Here is a 16,309-nt window from a genome sequence, read left to right as displayed (position 1 = left end):
GACGTGTGACATGGTCCAGGTCTTGTTGGAACACACCTCTGCCATCCGGAAATGATTTTTGCAGCTGGGGTACGATTCTGGTTTCCAATAAGTGAATATATTTGTCAGAATTCATCATTCCCTTGATAGGTATTAATGCTCCAGGCCCTTCATGTGTAAAACAACCCCAAAACATTATTTTAGGGGGGTATTTGGGTGCTTGTTGGAGATGAGCTGCTGTTACTTTTTCGGATCCTTTCCGTACGTAAGAAACACGGTGGCCGTGGACCTCGAAATGAGACTCATCAGAAAAAAGTACATTCTTCCAGTCATTCACTGTCCAGTGTTGATGTAATTTTTCCCACGTTAAGCGTTTTTTGCATATAACAGGGGTTAGCAGTTGCTTCTTAATAGGCTTACGAGCCCTTCGTCCAGCTTCCAAAAGCCTACGCCGCACTGTTGTGACGTGAATATTCGCCCCAGTGGTAGCCATTAACTCGCGGGTTAAGTCGACAGCAGTTAGTCTAGGATTTAATTTACTTTTCCTGACAATTAAACGATCATCTGCAGGTGAAGTCTTCCTTTTCCGGCCACAGTTTCCTTTTTTCTGGGGTGTGATGGATCCAGTCTCCCTGTATCGTTTTATGATCGAATTAACAGTAGCCAAACCGATGTGACATTCTGCAGCAATTTGCCTCTGTGTCATAGAAGAATGCTGTGCTAATGTTATAATTTTAGACCGTTTTCGTGGAGTTGTATCCATTTGTGAAGACGACAGAATGTACACAGGATTGCAGTATTAAGTCTTCAACACAACTGAAATGCTTATAAGTACAAAACGACAGGCAAAATGTCACATATAAAAAAAATAATGACAGACCTTCAACAATGGAATTACACGTACTACAGATGTCAATTAAAGCGGTATGAGCAGCTGTGAGGCCAACAATGACAGAAAATGTAAAAATATGTCGTGTTCGGATTAATTTGCACGCTACTGTATGTGCTATTGCAGAATCCTGGTGGAAAAAGGCAAAAGTACACTCCCTTCCCATTAACTCACCAAACAAGGGACGCAATATACCTTACGTCATTAATGTTTTGCTAAAAGAAAATGGGAGGTATTATTCTCTCACCACTTATAGCACACCGTATTCCTATTTTCACATCATGGAGGGTTCTTCGTGAAAGAGGTTGGGTTTCTCGGAGCTCTAATACCTCTTGTTTTTATATCTACATACCTATGGAAATGAATTCAAGCCTCATCTAAAAACAGATGGAGATTAAGAGTCAATTTGCTGTTTGCAGTCTATTTAAAATCCACTAAAAAAGTTCACACCAGATTAAAGGATCACAGGGTCATAGTTCTTGCACCACTGTAAATTTTTAAGGTTTTAATTTCGATGGCTTTGTAGCAATTTGCACAGAACTGTAAGATATATAAATTTCTTGCAAAAGACGACAAAACAATTTTTAGGCGAATTGTCCAAACTATGTGCTGTGCCACTCACATTTTCCTCAGACAGTATGTCGTCGTTCTTGTTTCTTATCTCTAAAACACTGTCTCATGAAATTTATTCACAAGATAATGAATTGTTTTACGTCTTGGAAAAAAATCATCTAGGAATCTTCTTTCCTAAAATTATCATTGAACTTAACAGGCCAAATTTATTAACACATAATTATCATACATAATTACCCACCATGCAATACTATGCAGGCATGCTAAAATTTAACAATGTACATGATCCTAAGAAAAAATGGCGACATGCTTGTTCAGGTTAAAATCAAAGTTTTAATGTGTGTTCATTCATCATTTCGATGGAAAATGCATATGTGGTCTCCTAATCGATAATTGATATAATCGAGCTTGAATTGAATATTTGTTACTCAGTTATGATCACAATGCCATGTGTGATCTAGATGTCTATAGTTTTATGTTATGTGCAGGAGATAGGGGTTCAGTCCTGACTGGAAAAGTCATTTCCTGTCATATATCTTTTTAAGTTTGTATGTACCATTTTTGTTGTATGGCACACTATGGACACAAGACAGTATTTTAAGAAAAGTCTAGAACTAAACTACACTGATAAAGTTTTTTGAAAGACCAAACAATTTTCTCAAATGTCTGTGTATATTAAAATGTGCTCTCCTCAACACCTTGGAAGAACTGACCGCATGCAACCCCTATGACTGATGTTGATTTATAGCAACTAATTCAGAATGTCTGCAATACCCTGACAGAAAGACCAGATTTAATTAAAATATGGTGCTGTCCTTAAGTTTTATTTTATTTTATTTCAGTTATAGAAGTTGATGCTTTTATTTTGTTGCACAGTTATGTTTTTTGTTATAAAATAATACTTTCCTTCTTAGGTTCCTATTTCAGTCTTAAAATGCATGACTTTAATTTTAAAACATGTATTTCCTAACTTACAATTAAAAGAAGAATCCATATATGCAAATAACTCGAACTTGGGAACTCTAGAATAGAGCTGAAACATGCTGATAACCCGTTGTACTGAACACCTTGTCATTGTTATGATATAGATTTTGCTATTCCACCATAATAGTTCAAAGACATAGATTTTAAAAAATAAACTGTGTTTATCATAACATAGTTTGAAATACATGATATTTTACTGCTTAATAATGTAAATTAAATTGTATTAAGATGTAGAAAATATAACAAATAATATTCACCTACTGAACTCAATCCGAAAATCGAACTCTCTTTCCTGCCTTAAGACTAATTGACATAAATATGAAATGTTTAGAAAGTTCTTAGGTAAGTTAAACATTATCACTAAATTAATACGATTATACTACATAGATATGCAATAAGAGAAGTAAAGTAAAATTGAATCATTCTGTCACAAGTAAGATTGCCAGATTTGATTTACAAAAAAAGAAAGGAAGATGTAACTTATGTGATCTTCCCAGGGATTTAGTAGCATATAGTTGATTGTTTATTGGTCATTACCAGGGCGTGGATTTTGATGACATGTCATCCTTTTTTTCTTTATATCATTTGAAATGCCCGTAAATATATAAACCCTGGATTTGAGCTGCTGGTTAAAGAAATGTAGAACGTCATTTTTGGTGATTTGTCGCTGTTTTAATCTTTCAGGTCATTTTTTAAATTTTAAGGACATTTTTGGTCTTTTTTTTTTTAAGGTGATTTTTTAGTCATGTAAGCTAAAGACTTCAATGATGAACTAAAATTTTCCCATACAGGAAAACTCGCAAAATTAGTACTGACACTATCCCATAAGGTAGCATAAGAAATTAATATGCATGAACTTCAAAATGGAAAGTGCACCAAATACTCATCTTAAAGTATCATAAAAACATATTAAAAGCACATAAACAACACTGAGTTAATAATAATGTGTACAAGAATGACGAAAAAAAAAATCTAATTTTACGAGTTTTCCTGTATTGGAAAATTTTAGTTCATCATTGAAGTCTTTAGCTTACATGACTAAAAAATCATCTTAAAATTAAAAAAAAAAGACCAAAAAATGTCCTAAAATTTAAAAAATGACCTGAAAGATTAAAACAGCGAAAAATGACCAAAAATGGCGTAAGAACTCTACATTTCTGTAACCAGCAGCTCAAATCCAGGGTTTATATATTTACAGGTGTTCCAAATGATATGAAGAAAAAAAAGATGACATGTCATCAAAATCCACGCCCTGGTAATGACCAATAAACAATCAACTATATGCTACTAAATCCCTGGGAAGTTCACATAAGTTACATCTTCCTTTGATAAAAACCTTCCTTTTTTTTTTTTTTTTTTTTTTTTTTTTAAATCAAATCTGGCAACCTTACTCGTGATAGAATAATTCAGTTCTACTTTACTTTATTTTTTTTATTTATTTACTTATTTATTTATTTTTTTTTTTTGCATTTCTATGTAGTATAATCGTATTAATTTAGTGATAATGTTTAACTTACTTAAGAACTTTCTAAACATTTCATATTTATGTCAATTAGTCTTATGGCAGGAAAGAGAGTTCGATTTTTGGATTGAGTTCAGTAGGTGAATATTATTGTCTGTTATATTTTCTACATCTTAATACAACTTAATTTGTGCTATTAAGCAAATCTTAATACTGTAGTACTACAAAGACTTAATTAATTATTAACAGTCTAGTTGAAATACAGAAGAGTTTTACAATATACTACTACAACACAAAGGTTTAGTATCGATACTTAATACAAGACAGAAATATTCATGCACCGTTGTTGACTGTCATAAATTCACCTACAGAATACAAGGCATGAGAAGTTGGTACTTCTTTAATTGAAGGGTTCAGAGCCATAGTGGGCCAAGCACCATTTATTAAAAACAGAGAAAGCAAGGGTTACAGTTAAGTGAATACCATAGTTTAATGAAGATTGACATATCATTTAGTTTTAATGTGTATACTTTATATTACTTGCTATATGTTTCCATTGAATTATGGTAATAACTTCATTTTAATCCTTGTTTTCTACAGTTTTAGTAAATGGCGCTTGGCCCACTATAGTTCTGAACCCTTCAATTGGCCCTAAATAATCTTATGTTTTGAGTATGATTTTTTATATTCATAGGGAGGCTATTAGAAATGTTTACTCCTTTTGGAAAGCACGATAGACTTGCTGTTTGAGTATGAAAGTAATTTTTTGACGAGAATTTATGCTATGAACTGTTGAATTAATTACAAAGTTTTCACGATTACTTACGAAGAAGTTTATTAATGAAAAAATATACTGACAAGCCATGGGCATTATTTGTAGTTTTTTGAAAATGTTGCTAATGATTCCCTAGATTTATTTTCCTTTTACTTATACCACTGGGCTATAGAGATTCAGCAATTCCTTTATTTTCTACCTCTGCACTAGCTGTGACATCTGGTACTCTTGGAATTATTGTTCTGTGGAATGAATCCAGTGTGTTTCGATTAATTCATGCCTCCCAAAAATTATACAGACCAAAAAGTCGATTCCATAAATTTAAAGGAAAAAACAAATAAAAAGTTTTGACAAAAAAAATAGCATATTTTACTAAATTCTTGTTGAGAGCTGGGAAGAAAGTGTAAAATATCGGTTAATGAACTATATTATAAAAAATTTAAAATTAGTAAAATTTCCATTATTGGTAATTCTAAATACTTACTGTAATATCCTCAGGACCAAAGACTCCATTCTGGTGTGCCACGGATATTTAGAATGTTTTTAGTTAAAACTTTCAAGAAAACTTTGTTTTGAAAAACCACTCAGCAATATTTTATTTTTAAACAGGCTGTATCCTGTAATTCAACGAACTACGCACCAATTTAACGCAACAACAGGGATTTTATACTACTGGCGCATCCATCGACATTTTGCTGAACTGGCTTAGCTGAGCTCGAAAAATCAGAACTCTAGTAACCGCATTACAATTCATTCATTCATAGTTTTCTTCCCAAAGGAGGTCTTTCACTGCAAACCCAGAATTCCCCATTCTTATTTTCTGCCTTCCTGTTAGTCTCTACGTATTTTACGATTGTCTTAATGTTGTCTATCATCTGATGTCTTCATCTACTCTGAACTTTTCTCCCATTCACCATTCCTTCCTGTGTGTCCTCCTATAGACAGTTTCTTCTTAGTTAGTGACCTAATCAATTCCTTTTTATTTTTTTGATCAGTTTCAGCATTATCTTGCTTCACCCACTCTTTGGAGCACATCTTCATTTCTTCGTCTCTCTAATTTAACATGCTCCATTCTTCTCCGTATCCATATTTCAAATGTTTCTAGTCGGTTTCCGTCACTTCGTCATAATGTCCATGTTTTCTGCCCCACACAGTGCCACACTCCACACAAATCACTTCTCTAGTCTCTTCCTTAGTTATTTTTCCAGAGGTCCACAGAAAATGTACCTTTCTCTGTTAAAAGCTTCCTTTAGCATAGCGTCCTCCTTTCTGGCAGCATCTCATGTTACTATTTATAGTACGTCCAAAATATTTGAAACTGTTCACTTTTTCTACTGCCTCATTTCGAATTTGCACATTTATCTTCCGATAACCATGGTCTTCATCTTGTTTGCATTTATCTTCATTCTTTACTGCTCACGGCTGTCATATAGCTCCAGTAGCATATCTCTTAGTATCATCTCCTCTTCTGCTAACAATGCCCTATCACCAGCAAATCTTATGCACTTTATTTTTTTTCCTCCTACTATTACCTACCCCATGTTCTGAAAAGTTCTGCGCTAAATCCTCCAAGTAGATGTTGAACAGGTTAGGTGCTGAAGGGCATTGCATTACAATATTACTTCTCAATCAATCGATACTGCATTACAAACATAGCTACAATCTTGAAATGGAATGGAATAGACCTTAATCAGGGATGCAGAACTGGGGAAGAGAGTGCTGGAAGAATGGGGTAAGAGTTTGTTCGCCATCCACAATCCACCGGCCTTGAATTACATATCTGTGACGTCCGCAAGCACACTGAATACATGTTTCCTCTCCCCCTACCATATCCAATGACGTGTGGGGTGAAAGGAAGGGATGAGTTACGTGTTCCGGCTTGTGACGTGTGCCACAATTGGAGCACAGTTTTGCTTCCCTGCTTAGAATTTACGATCATACAAGAGTGATTACGTAGTTGCAATTATAAGTATAATATTTTTTTTAATGCTTCAATTCAACCCAGCCACTTACTATATGTCATGATTTAAATTAATACATAATTAATTTTTTAAGAAAATAACTTTAAATCTTGAATGAATATCAGTAAGTTTGTAAGGAACTTACGAATTTAATCTCAAATCATTTTAACCTTTTTAAAAGTATAAATTTGACATGATGATGATGATGATGATGAGGAGGAGGAGGAGGAGGAGGAGGAGGAGGAGGAGAGGAGGGACTACACCGCCACGTTATTGTATATTGTATTTATCGGGAGCGTGGGTAGTATTATTTTATCATTGTTGAACTGTTGTGAAACAGACATCTTACAGAGCGTGACTTTTTATATTATAGCCTACGTATTATTATAAGCACAAGTTCGTGACAAGGGAAAGAACATACAGTCGAACCGAGTATGATAAAGAAAGACATAATATTGACAAAAAAACCTTTCCACAGTTCCAATATCGGGAATGTAAGTGAATATTCATAGATTAAAGACAAAAGAAGTGTGACCTGATTGACATTATACTCGTACTCTAACATTATTTATGTCATATAGTTTCACATAAACGAGAAAACCCCAAATCATGTGTGTTTTTTATATGGAGCCGTTTTATGGTCTCGATCTTTTGTACTAAATGAATTTAAACGTCACTTACAAAGTATATATAATATTCTCACTCTGACTCAAAATGTAGAAAATACTTTGAACGCCTGTTTAATTCACGAAAGAAAGCTTACGAGATAAAAAATACCAACTGTTTCTGTTTATGATAAAGCCATGCTTGCTTCGTTTCGAATTTCAAAATTAATAAAAAAACACAATGTATACGAATTGATCATACTCGTATATACAGTAAGTACCGGTAAAGTCCACCACTGTGGAGTAACGGTTAACGTGTCTGATCGTGAAACGAGCGGGCTCTGGTTCAAATCCTGGTTGGAGCTTTCTCACCAGTTCAGAGGGATACGATTGTTTTGCTCATCAAACATTATCTTTCGTAAGTATTTTTCATTAAGAGAAATTATTCAGGAAGCTCTAAAAGCGCATCTTCACGGTTCAACTTTTCTTTCAACTTTGAGCAGTCAAGCAATGCATGGAAGATCATCTATACTAATAATAAATCTGTAGCCGAAATTTTTCTGGTAATTTTCGATTTTCCAAAAATAATTGGTCCCAACATATATAATTAACCACCCTGAAACCGAAAATCGCTTTTTTGAAAATTTTGTTTGTATGTCTGTCTGTCTGTCTGTCTGTATGTTTGTTACCTTTTCACGCGATAATGGCTGAACGGATTTCGATGAAAATTGGAATATAAATTAAGTTCGTAGTAACTTAGATTTTAGGCTATATGGCATTCAAAATACATTATTTAAAAGAGTGGGGTTATAAGGGGGCCTGAATTAAATAAATCGAAATATCTCGCTTATTATTGATTTTTGTGAAAAATGTTACATAACAAAAGTTTCTTTAAAAATAATTTGCGATAAGTTTTATTCCGTGAAAAATTTTGATAGGACTGTTATTTAATGAGATAAATGAGTTTTAAAATTAAAATAACTGCCATCTAAGGCCGTGTAATGAATTAAAAAACAAATGACTTCGTCAATAAGGGGCCTTGGACAGCAAGTTATGAAAGATAGCCTACAGAGAATGTTTCAGTGTTTGTATGAAGTAATATCGGAAGCTAAATTAAACGATTTGTATAATTAATTTATTTCACCATTGGAAAATGTAGTTTCTCTAGATGGACATAATGCTATAATGTTATTACAGTAACTTATAATATAATATAATATAATATAGTATAATATAATATAATATGTAATATTATATAATATTTAAGTTATTTGAAGGGTTCACAACCATAGTGGGCCAGGCGCCATTTACTGAATACGTAGAAAACAAGGGTTAAAATTAAGTTATTACCATAATTCAATGGAAACCTGTAACAAGTAAAATAAAATATACACATTAAATCTAAATAATGTCAATCTTCATTAAACTATGGTTGCATGTAATACAAATTAAGAAACATGTTAAAGGAATTGTCATTGCACCAAATGAGTGTCTCTGGACCAAAATGATCGCATTTTAATTATTTGGATGCAATTTAAATTAAGTAACATATTAAACGATTTATCCTTCTATCAAACACGAATGTTCCCTGGATGAAACGTCCTATTTTAATTATGTAATTACTTTATATTTATTTCTAGCGGGTGCAGCGGAGCGCACGGGTATGGCTAGTATTTAATATTAATTAATATAGCCTATATGTAGTGAAGATGACGTTCAAAACGCCGAGGCGAAGCTGTAGACACACAATCTTCATGCATCTTAATTGAACGCGTGTTTTAACCTTGATTCTTTCAATATTCTTTCGAGATTGCATGCGGACGCGCCATCATTATAACCGCCTATCAGGATGACCTTTAATCAGTGGTGTACGCAGAATTTTGTCAGGGGAGTGGGCCATTGTTAAAATTGTTTATAAATTAGGCCTACATTATCGGTATTATAAATTTTGTGTATTATTATTATTATTATTATTATTATTATTATTATTATTATTATTATGTTACCGTCGCGAGGGATGATTTTGTGCCAGGAGGGTGACTTTATGCCATTCACGCATTTCATAAAAAAAACGTAAGGAAGTAATCTTTAAAAGAGTTGCAAGGTTTTAAAGACTACTAAACGCAAGGAAGCAGTCTTTAAAACCGTCACAAGGTTTTAAAGACTATAGTCCCGTCGCTCTAATTTCCGGCAGCCAATCACGTTGCAGGTCGGCTACATTTAAACGTGTGCGTCTTGTGATTCGCTGATGAAAATGTAAAGCATTTCAGCGTATTCCGAATCTCACCGGTCCGGTGGCATCAATGACGTCACGTTGCAGCGAAATAAGGAACAAAACTGCTGGAAGGATCGATGGCTGTCATGGTGACTACGCTAGCAACATTTTGCGAAATTTTCGTACACCCATCTCGTTCAAAGAAAAGATAGCATAAACAGTTTATTTTTTGAACCAGTAGTAATAACTGGTCCGTTGACATATTCGCTCATAAGCCATTAACATATTGTTTTTACGTTGTTCTCATTACAAACAATACAGCAGAACACACCGCCATGACACAACAGTGCATGATGTAATTCGTCTGCTAATTCCCGCCCTATACAAGAACCAATCAGATTCACTGTTGGCGGCTGATGGAGACTGCCACCACCTCTGCAAGTTGATGGAACCGGTGGAGCATCAATGACGTCATCGGTGGAATTCGGAACACCGTGGTGCCATCGGATTGCTCACCGGTGAGATTCGGAATACGCTCTTTGCTAAGGCTGGATAAATAATATATAAACGCCCACCATTTTGGCTCTTTCGCAGAAAGCACACGAGGACGTTATTTGCCGCTCAATTATTTGCTGAATTACAGTGCGTTTGATTTATTATCATAGGAGCTACGACATGATAACGTTTAACGGTGTGGCAAATAGATCCCTCGGCTGGTAGCTCGGCAACGAAAGAACAAAAATGGCGAATGATACTACCTACCGAGACTTTATAGGGCCTTCACTTCGTAAGACGTAAGCAAAGAGGAGTCACGCCGGGAATAACAGCGTCGCAACTATACTTCCTTACGTTTTTCTTATGATATGCGCGAATGGCATAAAGTCACCCTCTTGGCATAAAGTCACCCCTCGCGACGGTACGGTATATTTATTAATATTATACTATGTTCTAATAGAACATATTCATGAATATTCTTATAAAACATTTTAAACGTAATTTTTTCACAGCCATCCAATTTTTAACAATTTATATATATTCGACATTCGACAGATATTTATATGTAATAGGTAAAACACTTTATATAACAGGAAAATTCAAGGAAATAATTATATATATAGAAATATACGTAATTTTTTTAAGTTCAAGGGGGGTCAAACCCGGTAACCCCCCTTGCGTACGCCCCTGTCTTTAACGAATAAAAGTAATGATTTTAATCTATTCGGCACTCATTTATATAGGTACTGTACGTATTTGTACACTTCTGTCTAATTTCCATTTTATATCACACACTGTTACTTAGATAAATTCTCACCGTATATTTTCGTATTATACTCCCAAAACCTACGGAATAGTCATGCCCTCCGCAATAAAGATACACTTAGTTGAGAGGAGAGTGATCTAACGGTAGAAAGGCACTGAAGGTCACTCAACTCGTATCCTATACCGGAGAAAGAAAAAGTAGGTGATGCAACAGCATGAAGTGAGATTACCACGTGGAGTGCAAGAACATTTCGGTATGACATATGTTGAAAGTAATAAAATTGTTTCTTCATCTAATCATTTTAAAATTACCTATTGGATAAGTTGGTTGGGACTGTTCAGTGTTGTAAATGTAAATCAGTTCACGTATATTTTTAACGTAAACAAATTGTATTTGAGATACTCAGATCTTCGTTTATAATTGTGTTTCTGATGTGTCAGTTCTGTGATATTCTTAAGAATTTTGTGAAAAGTTTGGTCAGAACATTAATACGATACACAGAGGCGAACTAACGGAGAATAATAGTGCGGCATATGTTACGATGGGTTCATGAGATTTTAGTCACTCGTGTGGACTTGAATAATGTAAATGAACGGAGAGTGAAATCGTCGTGTTTGTGCATTCCATGGTTAAAATATGTTTTTGTTGAACTTAAATTGGGCGTAAGCCATTGAATCTCAGACTTTTTTTTTAACGACCACTTGAAAAATATTTTGCGAACCTCTTGGAACTATTGGAATATCGCAGTCCTTCTCAAATTCAATTCTTGTAACACACAAATCCTTTGAATTGTTTATTTTTTATTAAACATTCCTTTAGGAATACAAACCTAATAAAACTGTTAACTGTACCTACATGAGACATTTTAAATTGTTATACTACCTGAAGGGAGAACTCTATTACCAGTTTTCGTAATTATCATTAATAGTTTTTCGACAAAATGTTGAGTGATCAGTTTGTCGGCAGCGTAATAAAATGTCATTCTAGAAAGACAACCATTGCAAGTGACGTTTTAATTTTCGAAGTCATTAGTTCTAAAATCGCTATTATTATTATTATTATTATTATTATTATTATTATTATTAAAATCAAATAAGTTTGTCGCGATATCGTAGGCGTTCAGTAAAGTATGTCGTCAGTCAAAAAAGTTTGGGAACCACTGCATCATGGTTATCGCCGCTATTTCTTTTTGCTGTGATATAATCAATTATTGATTTTGTGCCTCTTGAGCTCCAAAACAATGGCATCTAGAGCCCAGATCTCATAAGATCTAACACAGATATTAATTGATTCATAGTTTTCTGCCCAAGTTCAGGTCCCTCACTGCAAATCCAGCATTCACCTATCTTCCCTCTTTTCCACTTTTGTCTTAGTCTCTACATATGATCCATATATACTAATTTTGTCTATCATCTGATATCTTCTTCTGCCCCAAAATTTTATCACGATGCTGGGTGGGCACTGGTCCCATGCACTGGCCGAAATTTCATGAGAAAATATCTTCCCCCATGAGGATACAAACCAACGCACATTCTGTAATGAGAGTCCTACGCATGATGCCTTAGACCAGTGGTTCCCAATCTTTTTTTAACTGACGACCCACTTTACTGAACGCCCACGATATCGCGACACACTTATTTGATTTTATTAATAATAATAATAATAGGCCTAATAATAATAATAATAATAATAGGCCTAATAATAATAATAATAATAATAATAATAACCAGTACTTTTTTCTGGAGAAAAAAGTTGTGGAACTCTGTGTAGAATATTATATAGTGGACGGGGAAATGATTACCAGTGGCGTAGCATGAAATTTTGAGCAGGGGAAGCTAACTCAAGTTGTCTTTCATGCAATATGAGAAAACGTATTACAAAAATACAGTCTTAAAATAAATAGTAGTCAATTTCAAGTCAGCAGTCGAAGATTGGTTAGAACATCGTAAGTAACACCAATAAGGCATGAACCTCAAATGATACGTAGTAAAATATGATTTCACGGTTTACACATATCTCTTAACAAATAGACACGTATACGTATAACATTGGCTCACTCCCTGTCATACTTAGAGAAATCACAATGTTGGTATCATTACGTAAGTATGCGTCTGTCTTTTGGTTGTGTCCTTCATTGACAGCAAGAGAGTCGGTCATTTGTTTTTCAAATCACACTTTTGTTCGTAAGTCAGTCTTGATAATACAATTGTCCTAAAAAATTCAAGTAAACTAATGTCAGGAACTGTTATTTCGCTCATTATTTATTATATCAGCCACAATGCACACTAACACTTCAACTGAACACAACTGACGAATAGGGATAACTCGGAAACTACTTATTTTAAATGTTAAAGCTAGCTTCTTTTCGAGCCTTGCGACTAGGGTAGTTTAAAAGGGATGGAAAATCTGCGGGGTGGATTACACAGAGGAAACCGGTCTGCTTGGAAGCTGGTGTGTGCAGGCTTCTTGTTTACTGCTGCATCACAAATAATCCTGAGCTGCCGCATCACAATATTTAACGCGTAAATATAAATTCTATTAAAATTAATAAATAATTTTCTCCATAAACTGCAGGTTTATTATGAAATTATTATTAACTGGGGAAGCTAAGCTTTTTAGCTTACATTGACGCTACGCCACTGATGATTACTGTTCACTGCACGGGAATTTTGTCGTTTTTAACGTCCTTTTCATCCAACTAAAGGCTGGTTCACAATAAACCGAAAACGGAAACGACAACGAGAACGGAAATATTGTTAAAATAAATGCATTTAAATGTGAGCATTCAAATTAACTATTGTGAACGCTCACATTTAAATACATTAATTTTAACATTATTTCCGTTCTCGTTGTCGTCGTTTTCGTTTCCGGTTTATTGTGAACCAGCCTTAAGACTTTCAAGATCTAAGCGGAATTCAAAGAGAAATTATATTGAAAACATAGTTATTCACACATATTTCGGTTCCATAATGAAAAATGCAACACTGATAAAAAAAACACTGATAACTTCTATGTAGTTTCGGACATCCAGTGTTATAGATAGGTTGATGTTAACACGCAATCGAAAATTGTAAAAGAACAAGCAGCAACTTGAGTGGCATTAGGAAAAAAAAAAAAAAAGGTATATATATAAAAAATCCCAACCTATCTATGCGGATGTACGATAACAAAATTTCATTATCTTTTTTGAAAACTCGCCTATTTAAATTAATGTGAAGTCTGCACTTGGTCAGTTGCACAGACTTTCTCTATACGTGGCCTTATGATTGAGAAACTGAACTGTGCATTGTTGCAGGTGTTCACGTTTCATTGGTAAAGTCTGTCTCAAAATAAAATGTACCATATCAAAGACTTAATTGCAAATAAAAAATGTGTTGTAAAGAGACTTTTTGGATCTCATAAAGTTTATTTTTGAATTCCAAAATTTCGCGACCCATTCCATGGAGCTGCGTGACACACTGGTTGGGAACCCCTGCCTTAGACCACGATGCCACAGCATGGGACATTAAATATAGCTACCATAAACCAACAAGATTTTTTTATCATGGTGCAGTAATTCAAATGCTAGTCTTGGTTAAATTTTGTAGTCTGTTCATATTTCATAGTCTTGGTGATTACGAGTATTGTAAGTTTGTCGCTTAAAATCACGTTGTTTGTCCTCAGAAAGCCCAGTCTGCAAAAGGCAAACAAGCTGAGAAGTCTCCTCAGGAAGAAGTTGGACCATCCATTCCATCTGATGCAACTAAACTAAACGAACAAATACAGCAGCAAGGTGATGTGGTGCGGAAATTGAAAAGTGAAAAAGCAGCAAAGGTATGTTATATAATATGTTATATGTTAAGTTGTTGTTGTTTTCTAATGCCAGGCGTTTGACAATAAAGTCATTTGACCTCTTGCACTCCAATATTTTTCAAAGATAGTATCATGACTAGCCACTGAAGCACAGATTTTGAGTGTTCCGAATCCATTTCTTGGTTTGAGTTGCACAATGGGCAGTTAGGGGACTGATATATTCCAATTCTATGCAGGTGTTTGGCCAAACAATCATGGTCTGTTGCCAATCTAAATGCAACTACAGACGATTTTCGTGGTAAATCGGGAATTAACTGTGGGTTTTGATGCAGAGAGTTCCATTTTTTCCCTTGGGATTGTGTTATCAAATTTTGTTTGATGAAGTCTAAGTATGTAGATTTAATAAATCTCTTCACAGAGTAATACGTAGATTTAGTAACAGGTCTGTAAGTAGCAGTGCTGCCCTTCTTTGCTAAAGCATCCACATTCTCGTTTCCCAGGATTCCACAATAGGATGGTATCCATTGGAATATACTTCTTTTATTGAGTGATAATAATTGAGGGAGCATTTTAGTTATTTCTGCTGTTTGAGATGAAGGTGTGTGTTTAGAGACGATTGATAGAATAGCTGCTTTGGAGTCTGACAATATAACTGCATTCCTAAATTTATTAATGTGGCATAGAAGATTCCCGAGGCATTCACTTATTGCAATGATTTCACCATCAAAACTTGTTCTTCCATATCCAAGAGATCTATAAAGTGAGAAGAGACAGCACGTAACACCTGCACTGGCAGCTTGTTCTCTGGAGATCACGGATCCGTCGGTGTATAAATGAAGCCAGTTTTGTGGAGGGTACCTAATATTAATTGTCTCTAAAGACAATTGTTTCAGTATTTCAGTGTTTACTTCTGATTTCAGTATTTCTTCTGTTAAATTTATTTATTTATAGATTGTATTCTATATTTAATAGAGTTAAAGGGTTTGGTTTAATTTGTAAGTTTTCTTTTAAATTCGGGATATTGATTTTCTGTTTTAATTTTAGACAATTGTTTCAGTATTTCAGTGTTTACTTCTGATTTCAGTATTTCTTCTGTTAAATTTATTTATTTATAGATTGTATTCTATATTTAATAGAGTTAAAGGGTTTGGTTTAATTTGTAAGTTTTCTTTTAAATTCGGGATATTGATTTTCTGTTTTAATTTTAGACAATTGTTTCAGTATTTCAGTGTTTACTTCTGATTTCAGTATTTCTTCTGTTAAATTTATTTATTTATAGATTGTATTCTATATTTAATAGAGTTAAAGGGTTTGGTTTAATTTGTAAGTTTTCTTTTAAATTCGGGATATTGATTTTCTGTTTTAATTTTAGACAATTGTTTCAGTATTTCAGTGTTTACTTCTGATTTCAGTATTTCTTCTGTTAAATTTATTTATTTATAGATTGTATTCTATATTTAATAGAGTTAAAGGGTTTGGTTTAATTTGTAAGTTTTCTTTTAAATTCGGGATATTGATTTTCTGTTTTAATTTTAGACAATTGTTTCAGTATTTCAGTGTTTACTTCTGATTTCAGTATTTCTTCTGTTAAATTTATTTATTTATAGATTGTATTCTATATTTAATAGAGTTAAAGGGTTTGGTTTAATTTGTAAGTTTTCTTTTAAATTCGGGATATTGATTTTCTGTTTTAATTTTAGACAATTGTTTCAGTATTTCAGTGTTTACTTCTGATTTCAGTATTTCTTCTGTTAAATTTATTTATTTATAGATTGTATTCTATATTTAATAGAGTTAAAGGGTTTGGTTTAAT

At 33.9% G+C, this 16,309-nt stretch overlaps 1 protein-coding gene across 1 annotated transcript in view; it reads left to right on the top strand.

Annotated features, from left to right (window-relative positions):
• The window catches only part of GluProRS (Glutamyl-prolyl-tRNA synthetase), a 115,386-nt gene that overhangs the window by 50,477 nt on the left and 48,600 nt on the right, over window positions 1-16,309 (top strand). The window contains exon 14 of the mRNA XM_069842959.1: window positions 14,368-14,517. Coding sequence (XP_069699060.1) covers window positions 14,368-14,517 — 150 coding nt within the window. The remainder of the gene's footprint in view (window positions 1-14,367; window positions 14,518-16,309) is intronic.

This window comes from Periplaneta americana, chromosome 13 (assembly GCF_040183065.1).
Source record: "Periplaneta americana isolate PAMFEO1 chromosome 13, P.americana_PAMFEO1_priV1, whole genome shotgun sequence".
NCBI classification, from domain to species: domain Eukaryota; kingdom Metazoa; phylum Arthropoda; class Insecta; order Blattodea; family Blattidae; genus Periplaneta; species Periplaneta americana.
Note: the sequence above shows the minus strand (reverse complement) of the source record. Positions and strands in the feature narration are given on the sequence as shown.